This window comes from Zosterops lateralis, assembly GCF_965231275.1.
Source record: "Zosterops lateralis genome assembly, chromosome: 2".
In the NCBI taxonomy this organism is placed as follows: domain Eukaryota; kingdom Metazoa; phylum Chordata; class Aves; order Passeriformes; family Zosteropidae; genus Zosterops; species Zosterops lateralis.
In genome coordinates, this window is record NC_139763.1 from 49,951,068 (window position 1) to 49,970,760 (window position 19,693).

General features: G+C 35.7%; 1 protein-coding gene across 1 annotated transcript in view; it reads left to right on the forward strand.

The window, feature by feature from the left end:
* Nucleotides 1–19,693, forward strand: part of MYCBP2 (MYC binding protein 2) — a gene marked incomplete at its 5' end in the record, with an annotated part of 167,550 nt that overhangs the window by 22,089 nt on the left and 125,768 nt on the right. The window contains 7 exons of the mRNA XM_083884892.1: nucleotides 496–571; nucleotides 8,313–8,528; nucleotides 13,863–14,016; nucleotides 15,278–15,474; nucleotides 15,694–15,936; nucleotides 16,217–16,288; nucleotides 18,065–18,161. Of these exons, the coding sequence (XP_083741018.1) occupies nucleotides 496–571; nucleotides 8,313–8,528; nucleotides 13,863–14,016; nucleotides 15,278–15,474; nucleotides 15,694–15,936; nucleotides 16,217–16,288; nucleotides 18,065–18,161 (1,055 nt within the window). The remainder of the gene's footprint in view (nucleotides 1–495; nucleotides 572–8,312; nucleotides 8,529–13,862; nucleotides 14,017–15,277; nucleotides 15,475–15,693; nucleotides 15,937–16,216; nucleotides 16,289–18,064; nucleotides 18,162–19,693) is intronic.

Consider the following 19,693-nt stretch of genomic DNA (forward strand, 5'->3'; position numbering starts at 1 on the left):
AAAGGTAAAGAAGCTGCAGTTTCTTCCATGAACTGAATCTTCTGCCAAATTTTTATTTTTAAAGCGTACTTTTTGTCTTGGAAGGCTTGAGTCTTTGTGTGGTAAAGACTTTACAAAGCAGTGTTCTGTATTAACAGGTTGTTGTGCTGAGAATTGTCAATAATTATTGCTTCTAGCATTCCTGTGACACTAACAAATTTGTAATAGAAATAATAGGGTAAGCCAATAGAAAGCTCAGGAACTTGTTTTTGTCCTAGCATATATTCTGGTTAAATTGATTGAGAGTAAGGGCCCATAATTCAGTAGAGCATTAGGAAAGCATAATTTTAAGTGCTTTTTATTCTGATTTATACTCTGAAATTCTACCTGTGATTATTCCCTTTGCCTACAAGAAAAATATTTAGAGTGCTACTGACATTTTTTCCTTCTGTGCTTTTTACCATGGGGTACAGAAGGGAGTTTATTAATTTTGTTCTCATTGCTTCTCTTTTTCAGAAGTAAGAAACTTTTTAGCAAGAAAAAGTTGAAAAGAAAACAGAAGACTAAATTGAAAGTAAAAACACGCAACAAGGTAAGCCTGTAACAAACCTGACAAAGTTCTGACTCAAAAATGACAGTAACTTTAGTTGAGAGAAATACAAGAAAACCTAAATGTGACTAACAGTTTGTTTGTTTAGAGGAGTCAATAGTAGAGCAGTATTGTCTGTTTACTGCATCCTACATGACTGTGATACCAATGTTAAACTTATTCAACTGCTTTTGCTACTGTTGTTCAACAGGAAATAATGTAAACAATGTTTTTAGTTCTCCAGTTCCTAAACCCTAAGTGTAGCTAAACATACTGGTCTTAGAGGTAAATTTCGAGATCTGTATCTAGCCAACAGTTACAGACTACTGCTGCAAAGGTTTGGTCATATCAGCTAAAGAAGAAAGGGAGCATTCTAAGGATTCCGAAGTCACCTCTGAAAATTCCTCCATAATGAAAAATGTAAAAAAAATTATACCTAAGTGGTTGTATTAATGCTTTTTCCCCATGTGCCTTACATTACTTTAAATGCATGGGAACCATATCATGAACTTAATAAAAATGTTTACATCTTCACTCTTTAGAGAGAATAAATTAGCAATGCTATTTTAAAATACTACTGTGCTATATCCTTTCTCTATTAAGGAGCTATTATTTCTCTAAGCTAGAGTCTTGGAGAGATTTTCATGAAGGCTTTCTGCAGACATGAAGGCTTGTAGTCAATAAAGAGAGCTCATTTTTAGAATGGTTTTGAGGGATAGAACACTGAAATATCCAGTGAAAACACTTTCTAGTCAGTTGAATGTCCTTAAAATACAAATTCAGTGTAGAACCACTTGGCCATCTTATCCCTCTTTGCCAAACCTCATGTAGTTACTGTATCTCAAGACAGATGGCTTTGGGAGGGTAAAGCAAACCCTCTATCTATTAATTTGGTATTGACTTTTTGGAGACTTAGCAGATTAGTCTGCTTATCTCAAGTAGTGCAGCTTCAGACTATGGTATAGAAAGAGCTTATCTTCATTTCTGTTCTCAGCACTGTGCAGTAAAATATTTGTGGTCCAAACTGAATTTCTCAGTCCTTTCTTCAGTTGCTATAAGAATTTTTAGCTCTGTCCTCTCCATGACTTTATCAACCCACTGTCAACAAAGGCAACCAAGTTAGAAATTTTGCAGAAAGCAGTTAGTCTGTTTGTTCTGTCTGGTGACAGAAACTTGTGCTTTTAAAATAAGGTAACTCTTCAGCTTTGTTCATTGTTACTCTATAAGGGGACCCTTGTCTGTCTGGGTGGTGGGGCCCTAATTTTACTGCCAAGTAGAAAGCTAAGTACAGAACGACTTTTCACAAGCTCAACAGTCAGATGTAGTTCTTGGATTTAGTTGCATTGGATAAATGGAATGGCAGGGATCCTTGGCCAAGATGATGCGAACATTATGAAAGGCTGGTTCCTGTGAGTAGTTGTAGATATGGCACTAACTGATAATCTCCTGAACCTCAGCCCTATGGAAGGTTGCTCTCAACATTTTCCTTGGGTTTAAGTCAGTTTCTGCTTGAAGCATTGAGATTTGTATCTTTCAAAATTGCAATGGGTTTTTGTATGTCTTTTACTGATGCCATTATTCTAGACAGTGTTTGAGGCAGACCACGGCTGACCATTAGAAATTGGTCTTCATTCTGAGTGACTCAGGTACAGAAAGAGTTTATTTCTGCATGATAGCAGAAAATTGTGTACTTCCTGAAAAATGTAGCTGAGAAGGGAAAGATAAAACCAGCTTCATATCTTGAGGTTATGAAACTGACAGAGTTGGGTGGTTTTGTTTTTTTGTTTTATAGTTGGTTTGTTATGGGAGGGTTTTCTTGGTTTTGATTTTTTTATATGCTTTTTCAATGCATCCCAATACTTAACATGGCAGAATGGAATGAATGTGTCTGTTGTCAGGAAAATGTGAGCTTCCATTTGGAAGCTTTAAAGTAGAGCAGATCAAAAAGTCTTTCACTACTGGACATTCTGAGCAGTTGAGTTTGTGTGCATTGGTTTATTTTTAAAGAAACAGGGTCTTTTAGTCTGAACAGAGATGGAAGCTTTCTCTTAATATACTTAGTTGAGGCAGAGAGGGCCTTAAATCAAAAATAAGACGAACCCAAAAATTTGTTATTTATATCTGGTGCTTACTAAGAATGATTGAGTAATGGAAGAGGAGAGTACTTTAAAAGAGAAGTAATTGTTGAGCAACTAGAAGGAAATTGTTTCTAACATTTAAACATTAGATATTAGAACACTTTGGATATAAAACTAATTGGTGTTTAACACAGCCCAGTAGTTTGAGCCTTATTCTGTTTCTAAGCTGAATCATGTTATGGTCTCTGGTATTTGAACTAACACTAATTTTTGGATTTGTGGTTTAGTACCTGTTTTTTAAATGGAAGTATAAAAGTTTTCCATGTGGTGCAGTCTATTTTGGCTTTAGAAATTCACTGCTGACATAAGTGACTTTTACACAGAAAACAAGTATCTGATTGTTAGACATGGGTGTAGCACCTTGGATTCCAGTCCCTACCTGCCTTGTCCTTTTTTTTTTTCCTTTTGGCAAAGAATATCGCCAGAAAATTGTAAGACCGTGCAACTTTTCCCAACACTACGGATATTGGTGTTAGCTTCCCCCCCTTCAGACACCCTGGATATTTTCCGCCTTGGTTAATTCATGCAAGTGCTGCTTAGGACACTTGGATTGAGAGAGACTTAGACAGAAAACCACAGTTACCATCTTCTGTTGCCATAATGTTATTTGAAGAATACTGAAAAATTGGAGTCCAACAAACACAGCTTGTACTTGAAATGATTGGCATCTATCTGTTAAGTTTATGCTGAAGTTATTTTAACTATGACTTTTTTAGCTTTATGCAAATGGAAGGAATAAAACTTTAAGGGGGAGATTCATGTAGCAGACAAATTGTATGCTAATGAATAGATGTGTAAAACAGATCGACTGGGATGAATATTGTCTCATTAAGAACACATGTAGGTTCTCAAATAATTTGACATTGTTTTCAGTGGCTTCTGTATTATTTGGTCTTTCAACCTCAAGAGGGCATCCCTTTCTAAGAGATCTTTTGGCTGTCCGAAGAAGAATTTGGAGCTTCTCTTCTCAGTGTTACACGTGGATTAGATCAGATGGTTATTATAACCTGACCCATCTTTAACAGCAGATACTTTCCTCTCCTAGATTATAGTCTATTTCCATCATATTTAAGAATAAACCTATGCTACAGTTATCTGATTCAAGAGGAAGAAAACAAATAGGTCAGAAGATAAGCTATATATAGGTTTTATTTTTAGAGAAAACAGTTTCTTTATGAGTGAGACAAGTGTAAAGGAGACTAGTGGGTTTCTCCCACTCCTTTCCCTTGAGTGTACTGGGACATGATAAAAGGCTAACTGAGAAGAGCAATTAGGGGTAGGTTGCTCTTATCTTTTGAATCAAACCTGTGCTGTTTACCCTTTCCTCCATAATTTATTCTTCCATTTAGCAGGGACAATATCTTTACAAGGACAAGCCAGGCATCAGTGTGGGCATCTGCACTTTGATCTCTCTCTCATAAGTTAACGTCTTATCTTTCAGAAGATAAAAAAGTAACACACAAGAAATAAAATCTTCAAGTATTAAAACTGTGTTCACCAATGGTGGATATTTAAGTTTTACAATGTATGTTTCACCATGTATCTTGGTTTAAGAAGGTGCACATTTAATTTTTGATGATATCAAGTGAAACAGCAAAGGTGAAGATGCAGAACATCACACTGTGTTAGAGAGTCAAACAGCATGATTCTGTTTTCCAGTCTGCAAGCCCTCTTCTTTTTGAAAGTGGTAGGAATTTCATTTTCCAAGAAACCAGATGCTTTGGGAGGAAAGCTAGCATAGAAGCTATCATCTCATCTTCTACTTAGACACTCTGGAAGCTGAGTTTGTAATCAAATTTAATGGGCGCTTTGGGTTGCAACATTCCAGTAGCCATTAAGAATAGGAGATTCAGAGGTGGAGAAAGTGATTGTTGTTCTTCACCTTATTCCCAAGTGTCGTGTGACTCTCGATACTCTTAGCACCATGAAAACAAGCTGTAAGGCTTTCTTTCTGAAACAATGTATTCTATAGCTCAAGAGCGGTCTGTTTGGATTATTAATAATTCTAGATCTCTAGAAAATTAATAAATTACTTAAGTGAGGTCTTAGAAGTTGATTAACATTTTGCTTTAATGTTCTACAGTTTTTTTGGCAACATAGATGTATTTTGTGCCAACACGAACTGTAGTATCATTAGGAGAATTGTAAGTTAAAGTAGACTTTTATTAGTTTGATAAAAAAATTACTAAATGAGGTTCTGTAGGTACAGGTATATTGATTGGTTAGATTTTCTTACTGATCTATTCTACCTCAAAATCTGTGAGTCAACAGCAAGACTGTACAGGTGGTATCATGAGTCTCACAATATTGGGGAATTTTTTATGACTGTGTAGAAGGTATTCATTAGCTGCAGAAAAGTAAACTTTTAGGTGATGATGGGATGAACTTACATCCCAGTTTTCTGACTTGTTCAGTGTATCTGACCTCAGTAAAGTTAGAAATTTGATATCTGGAAAGGAAGAACACTTGTTTCATATGGAAAAAAACAGACTTCTGATACCTGTATTGAATACTTTACCGCTGTTGAAGAGAAGAAAAAACAACAAAAAAAGCTGCTCACTGAATGCACATTTGCTTTAGAGGGGCAGAAAATTTTACTGTCTTTTTTTTTTTGTCATCAGCTCCATTTTTACTGTATGCAAAAGAAATCTGAGAAAGTGATGTTTGTACAGCCTGCTTATATACATCCACTTTTGAACGGATGTTTGTTTTGAAGACCTATCAACTATAATAGTTAAACGTCTTAGACTTGAGCAAATCCGTTACAGATCACATCAGTCTTTTTTACCTTTTGATGAAGTTTCTTGAGGAAGTTGTGCTGTACTGAAGTCTGGGTAGGCTATTAGTGTATCTAAGTATTGTTCACACACTGTCATAGAAAAGCAAAACGCTGAACATAGAGATAGAACAGTTAAAGTGGTTACTGGTTAATAGTTGTGAAGTACTGAGAATAAGGAGTTGATTTCTGAAAATTAGTCAGCTTGTTATTAATAGGCCAGAAAACGTCCAATGGTTTTATCTAGCACTGTAATATCTAAAATTATCTGTGCTGGTTTAACAGTTTGGCCAGTCTGTTTCAAATGGGACCATGTGAGCTACAGAACTTAGGCTCTTCTGGATCTAAGACTTAGCTGTGATGACAAGAAAGAATTGGAATGGAAACTCTTCACAGAAGTTACAATTACAATATGTGATATTACCTAGTTAAGTGAACTTTCAGATAAACATCTAGAGCCTCTGAAATATCTCTTTTTCTTCCCGTAACTGTCAGTAAAAAACTTTAGTAAACTAAGTTTACTGAGGAATTCAGCCTGTTCTGTTCAGTTGAGCTAGCTTTAAAGCTGGAAGCTTATACTATGTATTTGCCTTACCAGGAGATGCAAAAACTTTTGGGGTAATGTATATGGATACTTGATGTATAGAAGAGTTACATCATATAACCCTTCAGTTTTCTGGTGTCAAACTTCAAAATCTGTAGGTGCTCCTTATCAGTGGGGTCAATCCAAATTTATTTTGATACAGTTTGATACTGAAATAACATAAAAGGTTGTACTTTGATTTCTTGCACTGGTTAATATTATGTGGTTTTTAACAGGAACTTTACTATTTCAAAGATATTAATATTGAACAAGGAGTAAACTTTGCTTTCTTTCAATCACTAATGACAGAAGATCTGTTGACCTTAAGAAGAAAAACCTGCCAAACTTGAGTATGCGTGTAGAGAACTTTTTCCAGCTTTTTCCTTTTCCTCCTTCATTATCTTTATGTTTATATTATATATATATATATTTTGTATTTGTATTTTTGTGGCTACTGCTAACACTGATGCCGGTGAGAGAAATTAACACACAATCTGTGTTTGATAAAATAGGTTGCATAGTGTAAAGCATTGCTTAATGTTCTAGCTTGCAGTAACTTTAGTAATAATGGAAAGGAAGGATAGGCAAATCTATACTAGTGCAGTCAAAATAATATCATAGTCAAAAATAGGGAATATGTAAATGATGAAATACTTTCAAGTAATTTTGAAAATTTTTTTGTTATGTTTTGTAACGTATGATGTTAAAAGGTCTACCTTAGTGTCTTGTGTTATTTCTGGTATTAATAAAAATATATGTGCAGATAAAAATATTTTTGATATAGAAAATTGTGGCAACCATATTGTAGAAAAATAAATCACCCCATTAAAATATTAAAGAATCTATTGCTCAGTTCACTGGTTGTCAAATTTACCTCTCCTCTGCTAATTTAATGTTCTCTTTCCCATCACTGCTCTCAGTGATCTGTTTCAAATCACTGTTGTATAGTTTACTACGTAATTTCGTGCCAGATGAATGTGGCAATGCACAATATTAATACCCTACAAATAAAAAAAAAAAAAAGACAAAAAGCCTCCTCTTCCACTGTGTCTCTCCTCCTCCTATCCCCCAAGAATACAAGAAACTAAAATGACCTTGTGAAGTTAGTCATGACCCTGAGTCTGTCTGGCCTAACAATCCCCCAAATCTTGCCTTGCATGGTCAAGCAAATTTGTCCTGCGCTCTTAACCTGAGCCGTCTCTCCTTACATGGTTTTTGTACCCTGTCTACAGTAAGGTGTTACAGAGACTTGCTTCCTCCCATATTCCTGAAATCCACTTTTCAAAGCCTATGCTCAAACCAGCTTGGTCTTTGCTAGTACACAACCAAACGGAAAGAGTAACCCTGCCTGGGAATTAATTGTTGTGGAGTTTTGTTTTTTCAAGTCAGTCATACCTCCTCTCTCATCTTACTGTTGCAGACTGGGAAAGTACAGAGCAAAATTTTAAAAATGTTTTTAAAGAAATGTTTTTTCTTACTATTTTTCTGAGTCCAGTGACAGCCTCATGAAGGCTCCCTTGTGTCTTGGCCAAGACTGACAGTAATACACCAGTAGCAGGTACCAGGGTGGGCCAGGGTAGCGGTAGTTTCTCAGAACAGTTTCCCAGCTCGTACTTTGTGGCTCAGGGCTTCTGAAAACAGAACAGTGTCCTTTAAGTCATAGGCCTTGATTTCTTTATTTAGTAGTTAGTCTATTAGATTACTATTCTCAAACTATTACCTGCAGCATCCTGTCCGGAGTTTTTAAACTTGGCATCAGTTTTCATTTAACGGCAAAACAACAAGTGGGTTTTCTTAATTTCTAGTATATATTTAACAAACAGCTTATATTTAGTTTTTACCGGCAGGTTAAAACTAGTAACAAGGCGTCCATTAAAAAACTCAATTGTAATTAAAACCACCAAAACAGACTGTTGTTGAGAAGATAAAGCTTGATTTTGCTACCTTTATCACTGTGGCACAGGGTTTGGACCATTCTGTAGCCTGAGCTGCTTTCATTTTTAGTCCCAGTGTTCTCATCAAATTATGAGAGGTAGAGACTAAAGCTAGAGGGAATCTATTGGAATTTCTTCCTCTTTTTTCTTTCTTCCCTGCCTGAAATATGACTGGTACTTGAACAGGAAAGTTGTCTCCAGTTTGGAAATAATTTGTCAAAATTATTGAGACTCTTGACATTATTTATATTTAGTAAAGCTTGCAATTTTACTAAACTAATAAGCTAAAACAAAAAACAATCTTGTTTTTCAGACTGAAAACCTAGAGAGTACAATAACCATACCAGATATCAGATTACATAGCAATCCTTCAGCTTTTAATGTTTACTGCAATGTCCGCCATTGTGTGTTGGAGTGGCAGAAAAAGGAGGCGTCCGTGTCTTTGGCTTCAAAGAACAGTGTCCAGAGTGGGGATTCGGACAGCGATGAAGAAGAGGAGCCCAAAGAGCCACCTATTAAACTTCCAAAGGCAAGTAACTGATACCACTTAAAGTGTGCCATGTATGTCATCTAAGGCTGGTATGTTCTTTTGGGGGATTAAAGAGCAACAGTGTTAAGCCAGCTGCTTAAAACACTGCTTTAGTTTTGTTTGTAGTCCATCTAGCTCAGAATAATTTGATGAATTGGGATGATCTATGTTCCTGCCCAAATTAAAGTGAATTAAATGTCAGGTAAACACTCAAGTTGCACTCCTTTAAAAGTGTTGGTACTTGAACATCTACAGCCTCAAAATCTACACAGAAATGATGCAAATAAGGCAGCTCTTATAACTCTGAGGGGCTACAAGCTCATAATGGTAAAGAGTGCTTTCTTCTGCTTTATCTTCCGAAAAGAGTTAGTCCTTCTAATAATGGGAATCATTTGGTGGAATGGTCCTAAGATGTTTTGCCGAGTGTGTATGTAATTGCAGTAACTGTCAATTACTCTTCCGTTTTTTGGCTTTAGTGCCGTTAGTGGTACTGACAGCTCCAGATTTTAATGCATGTTAAGATTTTGATGCTATACTTGTACAATTAGAGTGGGTTTTTTACTATTGACTTCTTTTGTGCTTATAGTAGGATTAACAGTGTAAAGTCAGAAATATAGGACTTACTGATTCTTTTTTTCTTTTTCAATTTGTTGATTCAATTGGTTTTTACTATGTATTACAAAACTATGTGTTTATTTTTGTTCATTACTACCTTACTAATGCTGTGAATCATGCTTTTTGTTGTTCTTCTGAATCTAAAAACCATATTCAGATTAACTTCCCTTCTTTATATTTACTCTAAAACCAATACAAATGCTGAATTAAAAAGGTGGCTGCAACTGTGGTTATGTAGAACATTTGAGTGTCTTGTCTTAGAAAATTAGCATTTTCTAGATGATTGCATTTAGGTGTTATTATCTGAAGGGCAAAGTTGGCACTCCAGAAGATAGTGGTGGCAAATTGCCAAAAGGCATAACCAAGTCAGCCAACTGAAATTTCATGATAGATGATTGCAAAATGTGTGGTCACTAGAAATAAAGTCAGCATTGTTTATGAACTGCATCTGAGTCCTTGCAGATTGTATCAAATGAATCAGCAAGTGCTTGTAGATGCTTCAAATTAAGTAAAAGGCAATGTAGCTATTAGCATTTATAAAGAACGGAATGGCGTTTTAAAAAGATGGTGAAATTAAAAGAGGTTCCAAGAAGGATGAGATTTATCAGTGATATGGACAGAAGACTTGCGTGTGGAGACCAGAGCATTGTGTTGGGCAGTTTACTGCAATGACACTTGGAAAAGTAGCACAGTTTTAAAAAGATGGTGGCTTAGAAAAAATGGTAGGGAAACTAAGTAACAAACTTCTCTCAGACAGAAAATTGTTGAGATTGTTACATTCAGTACAGCAGATATAAGATTGGTGAAAATCAGTATGTTTTCAAACTATCAATTTTTAGTAAAGAATTTGCAAAATACCAATTTTGAGAATTTTTGGTTCAAAAATATATTTAGATACCTGATACAACCTCAGTATTTTTCGTGACTATCTAGGTAATATAGGGTTGTTTGGGTCATTTGGAGGTAATTGGGCTTGCATTTATGCTTTTGAAATTTTGAAAACAACATCTGCTTGGAACTGTCTCACTTGTAGTAGAACTTCTAGGGACTGACTATATAAATGTCTTGGTGTCCTGGATACAGGTGTCTGTCTCATGGCAGTAAACAATATTGTGTAGGGCTTAGTTTGTTAATTGTAAAGAAGGAAGTTATTATGAAGCTTCTAAGGTTTACAAGACAAACTTCTCATGATAATTCTTAGCTTATTAAAAAGAATACTGATATATTTTGGGTTTGACAGTGAGGTGAAAGATTAAAAAGTGTGGGTAGGGTTTGTGCTTTTACAGATTGTCCAGAGTATAGTCCTTGGTGTGTTGGTGGTTTTTTGTTTCATTGAGAGTGAATTGAAAACAGTCTGTGTTTTTGTAGCTTAGGGTGACTTCAAGTATTCTATTGAAGTATTTTCTTTCAAATATTGAAACTTGAAGAAGTCAGGTTTGCTAGAGCCTTTATGTAGAATGTATGTTGGAATCAGCAGTTGTCCTATGCAATTTCTGTAATAAGATTGAGAACAGTTGTTTTTAATATTGAGAGACAGAGACTTTGCTGCTCTTCAGATATTAGCACAACAAAAAAATGTGATTTTGTTGTGTTCAGATAGTTTAATGTCCCGGTTTAGGGTAAATTCGGGAGAAAACTCTTGAATAGTGTCCCTCTGGGGAGTAAACTTAAACAGCCCCTCTCCCTAACTGGTTTGAGAAAGAACTTCTTTGGAGAGAAGTGGAAAAATTTATTTATTTAACGAACAAAGTGCTCACAAGTATAAAGAATGAATAATATGAAACAATAAAACTTGTTGTTTTGGAGTGAGAAGGCAACTTTTGAGAAAGTCTTTGGTGTGGGTGTAGTTTAGCTCTTTCTGGAGGTCTCAGCTCTGGTGGGCCGCAGGTGCAAGCTCTCAGTACTCTTTTGTGTCTTTTAGTCTAGAGTAGGCTTAAACAGTCTTAAGAAGAAGGGAAAAAAAATCCAGTCTAGAGAACTTTTCTGTTTCAGTTAGCTAAAACTAAGAGCAAAGTAGATCCCTGTGCCACAGTCTGTCTGAGCATCAGCCGAACACACAGAGTCCTGGAGAAAGAATGCAGAGGAGTGAGTGCTGTTTTCAAAACAAACTGTGTGCTTTCCTTCCTTGCTTTACTCTCAAAACCAGCCTTAAAGGCACAGAAATTAATATACAGCACAAACAGAACAGACAACTGGGGATACGAGCATCAAAAATTCACCCTAGGACATTTAGTAACTTGCTTTGATAGCTTTATATTTTTGGTTTCTCAGGAAATGCTTGCCTTTGTCTGACATATTTATTTGCTACCTTATTTATTTAGTACCTTAGCTAATGATGAGGAACTCTCTCTACCTAAAATGGAGTAGGTTCAGTTCTGTTGATAAGATTTGTAATTTGCGGAGTAAAGAAGAGGTATTTCCCACACACACCCTTCACCCTCGCTCCCCCCCACCTCCCCCAATTACAAACTTAATGCTTAGTTATGAATGATCCACAAAAGCCCTGTACTAAAAGGAACAAGTATGGGATTAAAGTGATTAAGGTGGAATTAAACTGAGTTAAATACTCTTTGTTCCTCTACTGGCATATGCTTTGCTAATAAGCTTAAGCAAAAATTAAAATTTTTAAGTTGTAACAAAAAATAAAAGAAATAATTACTTTAGAGTCTGACTCTGTCTTTAAAAAATCATTAGGAGAATGTTACCTTTGTAAATGCTCTTTTTTTGTATTTATATAACATAAATTAATTCAGACTAGCATGTAATTTCGAATATACAAATGTGAGCATTGGTTATAATGCTCACAATGCTATGAGAGGAAAGATAAAGGAAATAAAACAAGAGTGTAGATAAGACTTCAAGATGAAATAGGAGAGGTTTTAGGAATTAGTTAGGAGTCACAATGTCTGCATCCAGCCTAGAATTTTGGGTACCTTTTGTTAAGTGGTCTTAGACTTTGATCTGATGTCTCAAAGGTTTTGTGAAGGGAATGGGAGAGTGGCTGCACGGAGAGCAGGAGTAAGAGCAGTCAGGCTGTGACACAGCAGCTGAGGCAGCAGTGCTTGTTTTGGCCCAAAACCCCTTCAGAGAGCAGTGAGAACAAGTTTAAGGTGTCTTGAAAAGAGCTATTTGCTTATTCTGTCCTTCAGAGCACAGTTTGCAGGAGAGAGGTAGATACACACGTGTATATATGATACACATACATGAGATATTAAGGTGAATAGATCTATTTTATGAAAGCAACCCAAAACCTATGTGGAATTTGCAACATCGCATCAGAACTAAATCTTATGGATTCCTACTGCAGTGAAAGTTCACCAAACCTTTTTTTCCACTGTGTTCTCTACTTTCTCTTGCTGCCTCTGTCAGTTCCTAGTTGAGGTCTTCTCTCTGAAGATTGTGAAGAATAAAATAAACTCAGTTTCTTTCAAAGACACTGTAAATGAACAGGAAGGGCATTTCAAAAAATGTATTACAGTATATTTTATTTTTTAGCTTTCAGGATGATGGTTAGTTTTGGATCCTGGAAAAAAACATTGTGCCATTATTATGGTGACAGTTTTTTTCCCTGTAGATTCCATGCATGTCTTTTCCTCCCACTCCATTGCAGATGTGAAATGTAAGGTGTAATTTGCAGAGGAAAATTGCTGTTGTGCTTTGAAGACTTGACTTGGTTATGTTTTTATCTTTACTCCAAGAATGAAATAGGTGGTAAAATAATTTCTGAAAGATGGGATTCAAATTGAATGTCAAAGACAGTTACAGGTATCTTGTTACAGGTTACCAGTAGAATTTAGAGCTGACTGCCAGAATATATATATTTTTTAAGCATGAGTGGCAGTTGCATTAACAATATTATTAATTTTCATATTTCAATTTTTTTCCTTAGATTTTACTCAGGAGTTGAGTTTTTGTTAAACATTCTATACTGGGAGCCCTGCTCCTGACCAAAACACATAGTGAAGTTTTTAAGATGCAGTTGCTTATTTGTAGTGTGCTAACATCCCTCTCTTTTCTTTCATCTTCATCATTATTAAATACAGAGTTTGAGAAGGAAGAGCTAAGGAGCAGTCAGTGGAGAGAAGCATGACTGTAATATCAGAATAGTCATGCATTTTAAGAGGGAAAGTTAGAGGTGGCTGTAACAGGGCTTTTAAACATGTTCTGTTAGTTGGCTTAATGCATGTCTGTGATGAGTACATAGGGAGTTTTAATGACAAACAATTAATCTTTGTTTTTGTCACAATATAAAAAATAATCTCAGAGGCTCTGGAGGGGAAAGTGCTAGAGCTGCCAGTATCAGCTGTCAAATCTGTTGTTATTCAGGTTGTGAAGCCAGGTTGCAAGGCCATTCTAGTTTGCTGGCTCACCTTAATGAGCAAGGAAATAGAAGACTCAAAGTGTGAACTGGATAGAAATTAAAAGGGCTCAGAAGCACAGTTTGCCTTTTATTGTGCAAAAAAGTTTCCTTTTTCTTTCAGGAAACGTACTCTGCTTAGGTATGCTCTTTCCTGTAGTGACTGACTTACATGTAGTATTTGCTGGTATAATTGTTTAGGTGGGTTCTTGATTTTGATTATGGTTTGATTTAATACTTGAAGATTATAACTTTTAATTTGAGGAATTGTCTTGTTCATTGAGCATTGGGTTATACTTTTTTTGATGAAGTTCTAAAAATATTATATTGACATCTGTTCTGAAAAATCTGTACTTTTTTAGATCATTGAAGTTGGATTGTGTGAAGTCTTTGAATTGATAAAGGAGACAAGATTTTCTCATCCATCCTTGTGTCTCAGGAGCCTGCAAGCCCTACTTAATGTGCTCCAAGGTCAGCAACCAGAAGGCCTGCAGTCAGAGCCTCCTGAAGTCCTAGGTAATAATATCTCATCTCTTACTGTATTTTTATTAACATACATCTGTTAATTATGTTGGATTGAAGAAAATGGTTCCTGGCAGGTATTTGTGGGATAGTGATAATGTGCTTGTTCTCAGCTGACTGACCTTATTCTGGAGTGTAAACTCCTTAATGGTGCATGTATGCAGTACTTCCTCACTGAAACAAGGTAATAAACCCTACAGCCTAACAAATTGGGTTTCACTTTCTTACTGAAACATAAAATACTTGGTCTTACTGGAAAGAATGCAGTTTTAGAGTGAATTTCTCTTGGAATCTGCTGTTGTGGTCTATAGCTTAGATACTTAGTTCTGTGATTTATGTGGAGCTGCTAAGCAGGGTGTCAGCATTCTTGTTATGAATTTCTCTGGCCATCCCAAAGCTTCCCTGAAAATTAATTTTCTTTTTAATGATATTGAAAATAAAAGTTGAACTTTGATGCCTTTGAAAGCATGAGACCCTTTAAGTTAAAATCCCATTATCTTTTTTTGATTCATAGTTTTTACTGGTTTATAGAACTGCAGGGAAGTCTAGGCTGTAGCCTGTGTTGCTTAAAAATAAAGAAAACTTTAGACTTCATGTACTTTTTTCATATTTTATGAGTTAACAGTTTTCCATTTCCAAACAGTAATTTGCTACAGAAGGCTTTTATTTTGTATTGATGTGGAGAGTATTAAAAAGGTACACAGAAGACTTTTTGATTACTGTCATAGTGGTTAGTTGTATCTGCTCCCAAGAAAATTCAGGTGGATTTCTGTTCATAACCTTTATTGTTGAGCTGCCAGTGTTTGGAAAGAGGCATGTGATCAAAATAATTTTCAAGCCTTGATTTGAAATGCTCATTTCTGTGAAATGGGTTGTGCTTCAACATGGGTAGTGGTCATAAAGAGTGGGTAAGTTTGTTCAGGACCTACACATAATCTCAGTGATGGGGTAGACTGAATAGGCAGGTCAGTTAAAGCTTTCTGGCCTAATTCTTGTTAATGTGTTCCACTGTGACAGAAGGACTTGCAGTTTTTCTTCTTTGGCCATGATGATTATCCAGACTTGATGTTTTCTGTCTGAAAATAAGAAAAGTTAAGGATAATTTAGTTGTATTTGAGATGTTTTTCTATCTGAAATTAACTCTAAACATAACAGCTGAGGAAAGATATTTTCCTAGTTTAATTTCCCATTGATAGTTGAATTGTTTTGTATTATTTTGTGACGTGTCTGTGTAATGGCTGTGTTTTATCTGCAGAATCCCTGTTCCAGCTGCTTCTGGAAATAACTGTCCGTAGCACGGGAATGAATGACAGTACAGGACAGTCCCTGACGGCACTTTCCTGCGCTTGCCTCTTCAGTTTGGTCGCTGCCTGGGGAGAGACAGGAAGGACGTTGCAAGCAATCTCTGCAATCCTCACCAATAATGGCAGCCATGCTTGTCAGACTATTCAGGTCTTGCACTAAAACTTCTCTATATCTGGGAATTTGTGTAAATTAGTACTTCTCATGAGTTCTGAGAAGATGTGTTGTTTAATTGTTAACCTTTTCCCCCTTCACTATTTTTGAGATGAGTTGGTATTTCTTTGTCTCTCTTGAGTTGGAGTTAGAGCAGAAAATTCAACATGTTAAAAATTGTCATCTTTTTTACTCACTATTTCTTTTACTGTTTAGGTGCCAACCATTTTAAACTCTCTTCAGCGGAGTGTACAGGCAGTTCTGGTGGGCAAAATCCAAATCCAGGACTGGTTCAGTAATGGGATAAAGAAGGCAGCCTTGATGCACAAATGGCCATTGAAAGAAATCTCTGTAGATGAAGATGACCAGTGCCTACTTCAGAGTGATGGTTTTTTCCTGTATCTCTTATGTAAAGATGGACTTTACAAAATTGGCTCTGGATATAGCGGGACAGTGAGGGTAATGTGGCTGCTTCTTGTCTGATGAGTGATACTTGGTATTTTAATTTAACTTTCATGATGTCCTGTTTCCATGGAGAATATTCCATAGCTTGCTAATCATCAGTTCAATTACAGTTTGTGTAAAATTTTCTGATGATTTCTATGATAATTTGACATTCTAACATTTTCTTAGAATTTTCACTTTGCAATATGGTTGAAGACATTACTTAGATGGTAAATGATTGTGTTGAGTTTTCACTCTGGTATTTGTTAGATGATGGAAGTTTTTTGCTTTTCAGGGCCATATATACAATTCTACATCCCGCATCAAAAACAGAAAAGAAAAAAAGTCTTGGTTAGGCTATGCTCAGGTAGGTGAATACTTACAATATAAAATGTGTGGTCCTCCTCATCCCTCATGAGTAGTTAAGTAGACACTCAAGCTTACTCTAAGCTTACATGGATATTTTATGATTCCTTTGGCTTTCATTGTAAATACCAATTTTTTTGGTACTGGCTTCTAAATTATGGAAGATCATGACCATGTGATTGTACTGGCCTGTAGAAAGGAATAATGGAATGTCCTTGCTCTGTGTTGTCACTGTAAAGACTTTTGCAAAATATGATGGTTTAGCACATCAGCTTATGAACTGTGCACAGGTCAATTGATGAGTGCTTCTAAGTGCATGTCAGTGGATGTAAAAAAGTGCTGTTGTAACAAACATGTAAAAAATATTTGAAATACCTGTTTCTGAAAAGAAATTGACATGAAAACATCTGCAGTAAAATAAGGAAATGCTGTTTTGGTTGGGGAGGATTGAGCATATGTAAACAATACTTAAAGATAATTGTTGGCATTGTCATTGCAGAGTTAATTATATTTGGATAGTTTGGGCTTTTTAGAGTTAGTTTCTGGAATATCAACCACTTTTTTTTACACCTTTATTGCTCATTATAAAAAACCCTCAAAACTTAAAAAAAAATACATTTCAGAGAACAATTAATTTACTGTTAACTGAGTGATCTCATTGCCCCAGTGTGATTTTTAGTATACTATACATTACAAATATAGATTCTTTCATTGCAGTTATCGTGTGTGTCTATACACAAATACATGAAATGTGGTTTTGTTTAATGTAAAAGCAGATCACCAAAAGGTACACTGGCACAAAACAAATGAGTGTGGATGCATTCATTCTGGAGCCTGTTTTATCAGTTTGGAAAGGAACGGGATTCATGTGGTTTCATTATATAGTGTCACATGTTTGGCCATGCTGTCCATGGCTATAAATATGTGATGCTTTTTGGGTGCTTGTGCAGGTGTATGCACTCACACAGTGAGTGGCCAAAGGCACTTGACTGTAGCCAAAGGCACTGCAGTTCGGACAAGTGTCATTCTGGCGCTATATTTATAGAAAGGTGTGTAACTTGCTCTTACTGCTAAGTTATGTGTCCATAAGAGAGATAAAATATGTAATTAGAGTTATTTCCCATCAGGTGCTTGGTTAACTTAATGATTTTTTTACGTCATCATATTAGTTATTTTTAGATTGAAGTTTTTCTATCTACTTTAATGCTCTTTGCTTAATTTATGTGGGCTTGTTTTCCTCATTTCACTGAAATTTATTTATCCAATAATTTTGATGGAAGAAAATGCCTTAATGTGAAAGTCAAAGTAGTTAATTGATATTTTTTTATTTTAGGTTTTAATGCATGCATTAATATACATTAGTGATTGCCCTTCCATGTAGGGCAACATTATCTATTGGCTTTCTGAAATTCCTGTTATTATTTCATTGATTTGAAAAATGGAGACAGAAACACTGGTTTTACTGTGACTGTGGCTTTTAACTCTAACTGTATACAATTAAAAATAACAATTAATATGTGGGGCTTCAGAAGTTGTATACAAGCTTCAGCATGCTAATCTATGGCATGTAGAAAGTGAAGGAAGAGAGTCAAATTTCCAGTTTTTAATGTGGAACTTGATTAGTAGAGAAAATGTTGATCATCATTTGATGTAAAAGGCTTCCACTATTCTAAAGCAATATCTAAAATAATGATGGGATTTTTTTCCCTTTTAACATCTGTTAATGTATTTAAGAGTATTTTTTATATCTCTGCATATTTTCTTTTGTTCTTGCTAGGGCTATTTATTATATAGAGATGCAAATAATCACAGTATGACAGCCATAAGAATAAACCCTGAAACTTTGGAACAAGACGGTACAGTTGCTTTGCCAGGTAAGAACCTCCAGATGAGAGCAGTTTGGTATAGTTTGCTGTTTACATGTTATGTGTTTTCAGTAAGCAGAAGAGAAACTGAGGGATTTTGAAATCGCAAATAGATTGCTTTATGGCTTTGCTTCACTTCAGACCAGCTTCAGTATTTCACTTAGAGGACTTGCATCTTATTCCAGTTGCTGGAAGAATATTGCAACATTTTATGATATGCAATCATCTTAATTTGAAGACTACAAGAGCTTAAATTCCTCCCTAAAAATTTTCATTTCTTTCTCGTTTGAACTTTGAGTGTTTTTCTCACGTATCGCTTTGTTTCCAGGGTCTCTTACATGTAGACAATTATAAACTATGAACAAAACCATTTTGGTTTTTAATAGGGTAAAAATATATCCAAAAAGCAAAGGCAGCTAATGAACATTGGTGAATCATGCTTCTGATGTTTATATTGGTGGTGGATTTTGGTTCATTTGTTTGGGGATTTTTTTTTCCAATTTTGAGGATTTTTGGGTGGGATTTGTTTGTTTTGTGGGGAGGTGGTTTGTTGTCATTTTCTTGTCCTTTTACAGAGGAGTCTCATAACTTCAGTCTCTTTAGAGGATGGGGATGTTCCTGAAACATGCTTTAATGGCCTTCTAGTAAAATACATCTGTTCTTAGCTACACACATAAATAGCAGAAGGACAAAAGAATATTTTTTTAATCAGAAAATGACAGGCTTATTTTGTACATCAGAAGAATGATTTTGTTTCATCGTGTCATAAATAAGAAACCACTGACTGAAACCTCTGGAAAGTTCTCTATTATTTTTGTCTTTAAAATGCAAGCAGCAATTTTTTAAACAAGTTCTGAATGTTGAATCTAGTCTGTTGCAACCTTCTGCACATCCTTAAAGTGTGGATATCTTTTTAAGCTGCTCTTTCTCTTTGTGGGGGCTGAATAAGATTTTTTCAGTGAGAGCACATTCAAGGACCTGAAAAAATGCCTTTCAGAATGGTTTTTCAACTTCACCTCAGGCCAGCTTCTCACACAGTAGGGTTCATTGATGTCCTTAATTATGTTACCATTTGTAAACAAATCAGTGTTCTTCATGCAAGTCTTGGGAGAGATTTGAGCATGTTTAAAGTCTACCCTTTGGAGCTGTTAGCTTGCTTTTGCAAATCCCAGTGACAAGTGTCATTCTGCAAGTCTGCCTTGTATTTATACTGTAAAAAGGCACAATGAGAGTGTGCCTTCTCAACAAATTGCAAAAGCAAATCTGAATGGGAATATCCATTCAGAAATTTCCCAAAGTTGCATTCTGTATGCTTTGTGACAGTGTCAAAGTAGGTGTTAGATGTTCTTTGTAACTCAAGTCCTTTGTATTTCAGTCCTTGAACTTTGCTGTTTTGCTTTGTGCACTTTTATCTCAGTGTGTTACTGTGAGCAGATACGACCTTGTTCTTTTGCCTAGGATAAATTCCAGGGGGTCCACTTCTGGTTATTTTCCTTTCTCATTACAAAAAATGAAATGAAGGTAGGGGAAGGTGTCTAACC